The following is a 3921-nucleotide window of genomic DNA, read 5'->3' on the forward strand; positions in this document are numbered from 1 at the left end:
TGAGATGGGCTGGACATGTGGCTCGAAGCAATTCATCAGGACGCCTCTCCACAACAATGAATGCCAGTATAGTTGGCAAGAGATAACGTGGAGGGGCAAAAACCAGATGGATAGACAGAATCAACAAATATGCAAAAGAGCTGCGTGCAGCAAACTGGAAAGAAGTAGCCCAAGATAGGCTGGTACAGGCTAGTTCGGATGGCCAAAGATCTACAAGGTTTGTTGAGCCAACCGAAAAAAAAATATATATATAAATCGTGGGGGCTGTAAGAACTCTCAACAAAACTCAGTAATAAAAAAAAAATAAAAAATAAACTAGCTTAGCACACAGGTGTATAGCTAATTTTAATTATAATATAAAGATAATTATGTGGAGTTGAGAATAAATACAGGTAGATATATGGTCATTTGGTGAATTAAAATCAGTTATTGGGAATCATAGAAGTAAGAAAGTATACCAATCAAATATTTCTTTTTGTAATATTTTACAACAGCCACCATTTTGTGATTTCCCCCCAACAACTATGGTTGGCCGTCATTGATTTTAACTATATAAAGTTTTCATTTGAGTGACCAAAAATTGGGATGAAATATCTTTTTTTCCTGGGCTCTTGGACTATTACTGCCTACATGATATAATGTATTTGAAATAACAAATACCACCCCACTCTCCCAGCATAGTCTTTTCTCAATAGCACGGACGAAGCAGGAAGATCTCCCCTAATGAAGTCCAGGTGGGGGTAGGTCCGAGCACTGTCTTAGGCAGAACTCCTCCAGAGCTCAACATGGACAGAAGGAGCTGCAAGATCCTCTTCTTCTTTTTGCTTCCAGCTCTAGCGATCGCTCTTAAGCTCCGTGAGTATTCAAGTCTAAATCATATTCACTCACATTGATAAAAATTTTCATATGAAACAACGTCGTTTGAACAGTTGAACTTAATTGTATAAGTTCTAAATTATTTACATCAGCGAATTATGTTTTCTTACATCTTATGTCATTAATGTGACAAAGAGGGATATTTAACAGGTATTTTTTTCTGAACTATCATAATTTTCGATCGTAAATATATGTTGAAGGTAGATAATATACTTTCAGAAAATATGAAAATTTATGAGTAAAAATCTTTCTAAATATTCAAAACTCTTGAGAAACCTACTCATTTTTACTTATATTCATTACTTAAAAATTATCTTATATTTATAGAATCTAGGAATCTTTGTTGTTTTGAAAAAAAAACTCACATAAAATATTTACTCTATATAAGTATTTAACAATATGATAAAAAAATTTATGTGAACTATAAATCCTAATATATTTTCTATTTAAAAAATCTCGATATTTCGGGGTTTTGCCTCATTCTCAGAATTACACTGCAAGTTAATAAATATTTTATTATAATTTATGTTTAGCCGTGAAATGCTTCATTCGGTAATGCTGCCCAAATACATCGGGTTGCTAAAACACAGCATACATATCAACCCACAATTTATAAACACTACTATAATTGAAAAATATATAAAATTTATTTGTTCTACTTTTTCTTTTTTCAAACAATAATTAACTATAACCTAAATAGAATATATTTAAAATATTATTTTTTTAAAGCAATTTAATTTTAATTTTTTATATATATGTTTTTCCTCCATAAATATAATATTGAATATAAAAATATAATATTTTTAAGTTGCAAAACTTAAGATTTGAGTGTAAATTAGAAACATCAAATATAAAAAATAAGTCATAAATCATAGGATATCTTAAAAATTGGTTAAATCCTTCTGGATCAAAGAATTTACTGTATACATATTTACAGATATGTAATTTAGAATTAGAATTACAACTGGGTTAAAAAAAGAGAAAAAAAGAATAGAGTAGACGTTTAAAAGCTGGACATTAACAAGCTGTTGTGAAATGCATAATACTTTGTAAAATTGCAAAATATAATTATGTTTTAAGTACTAGAAAATTTAGTCGAAAAGCTTGTTGTTGTTGGTATATAATTTTCTATTTTTGGAATGAGCTAGCCATGAGTATCCAATTTCTAAGTGAAGGGAAAACATTCCATATCGAAAACAAGATGTGTGTAAGTGCTCTGCTTGGATGAAGTCCAATAGGTTTGTTAAATTATAAAATAAATTATTTTGAATATATGAACAGTAGTATTAGAAACAGTAAATATTTGGGGTGCCCTATCGTTTACAATATTTTGTTCCGAGAATTTTATTTAATTATTAAGAAATACATTTTTAAATTTGTATATAAATTTATACTTCAAAACATCTACCTTTTCATAAAAACCAATATCTCACTTTCCATGTTATTTTGATATACTTGTCTACACGAAGTATAGAATTACCTAACAACGACACAACTAGTGAAACTGTCAGGTGGAATTATGCTCACAAAATTTAATTAAATATAGATTTGAATGTAAGGATTTTGGATCCAGCGTTCATTAATGAAGTTAGAACATTTAGGGTACCAATAAAGATATTTAAATTAAAATAGTCAAATTATAAATAATAAAAATATAAATAAGTAGCTGCACATTTACGGAGGGTTATCATTTATCCGCTTGAAAAAATCTTTTAATTCTTGTTCCTGACTTTATTCCAGAACCGCATTGAATTCTATACAGTCAATTCTCATTCAATTGCACTTCGGTTTACTTTTAGAGATTCAGTTTCTGGATTTTTCAACACTTGGAGTGAATCTGTCCGGAAAATCAAGACTGAAGTATGTTACGTTTTGCTTATCTTACCACATCTAGGATATTTCTTAAATTTTTGCAGTTACAATTTGTTTTCAATATTTTTTTCTTTCTTTCGATTTCTCTCGAACCTCTGTGGAAAGCCATTAATTCGTTTAAGTAACTTAAGGTGGAATCACATCGATGGAAATTGTCCTATCATGTCTCGTCGCAGGTTTCATGATAAAAGTTTAAAACAAATTTTTATTTATTATTTAACACAGTAGAGTGCATAGAAATACTTCGATTTCTAGATAATATTTCGATAATATCTATCGTTTCCTTTCCATTCTTGTTCCACCGAAGGACGGGGGTTCTTAGTGAAAAAGAGAACTATTATTTTGATGGAACTTTTATTTAATTTTAAAGATTCCTTAACCATTGTCGCATCCAGAGAAGAAAAAGTTAATTTTGTTTAAGGAATAATTATAAATACCTGAATATAAATATCTTGGTATAGAGTATAGTTCATCTGGACTTTTTAACCTTGCCATGAAGTATACAGTATTAAAAGTAGAATGCGGGAGATCTTTGATGGATACAGGGAATCTGTCAATGACAAAGACCTTTTGTTATTACGAGAATCGACCTATAACCCGTGGCATGGTAGGGTCTTTATTAAAACAGATGCTCCTCAAAGCTACCTAAAAATCACTTGAGAATAATTTACCAAGTACGACTTTCCGGTAAATATGCAATTACTCTAAATGTCGGTCCACACAAATATACTTTGGACCCTCAGTAGCTTGTGATGGAACGGCCCTGGAGGATTGTTTCCATTTCTTGACAAATTGCCCCGCGTATCATGAGAACCGAATCCGATACATACCGAAGCTAAGCGATATTCACCGAAATCAGTTGTATGAATTTCTGTCTATACCCTCAGGATTGGACCTTAATCTGTTTTTTATATATGTAACCCAAAACCTTTTGCTTAGAGCTGGACACCTATCGTACCAATAGGAGATATAGTTAATGTTTTGTTTTATTCTGACGAATATGGATAGCCCAGCTTGGGTATATTGTTTGTCATTAGTTTATATAAACGATCTTGAACACATCATTTTTTGTAAAATTACTACCATTTCTTGTATTTCACAGGTTAACTCTATTTGTACGGGATTACCCCATAAACAAATAAATAAATTATTATTATATTATATTATTGTTTT

The 3921-nt window shown here is 30.5% G+C and overlaps 1 protein-coding gene across 1 annotated transcript in view; it reads left to right on the plus strand.

Moving 5' to 3' along the window:
• Positions 1–694: 694 nt before the first annotated feature.
• Positions 695–3921, plus strand: part of LOC106678317 (protein takeout) — a 37887-nt gene continuing 34660 nt past the window's right edge. The window contains exon 1 of the mRNA XM_014416758.3: positions 695–855. Coding sequence (XP_014272244.1) covers positions 786–855 — 70 coding nt within the window. The 5' untranslated portion in view covers positions 695–785. The remainder of the gene's footprint in view (positions 856–3921) is intronic.

This window comes from Halyomorpha halys, unplaced genomic scaffold (assembly GCF_000696795.3).
Source record: "Halyomorpha halys isolate HHAL.00 unplaced genomic scaffold, Hhal_1.1 Scaffold134.1, whole genome shotgun sequence".
Classification (NCBI taxonomy): domain Eukaryota; kingdom Metazoa; phylum Arthropoda; class Insecta; order Hemiptera; family Pentatomidae; genus Halyomorpha; species Halyomorpha halys.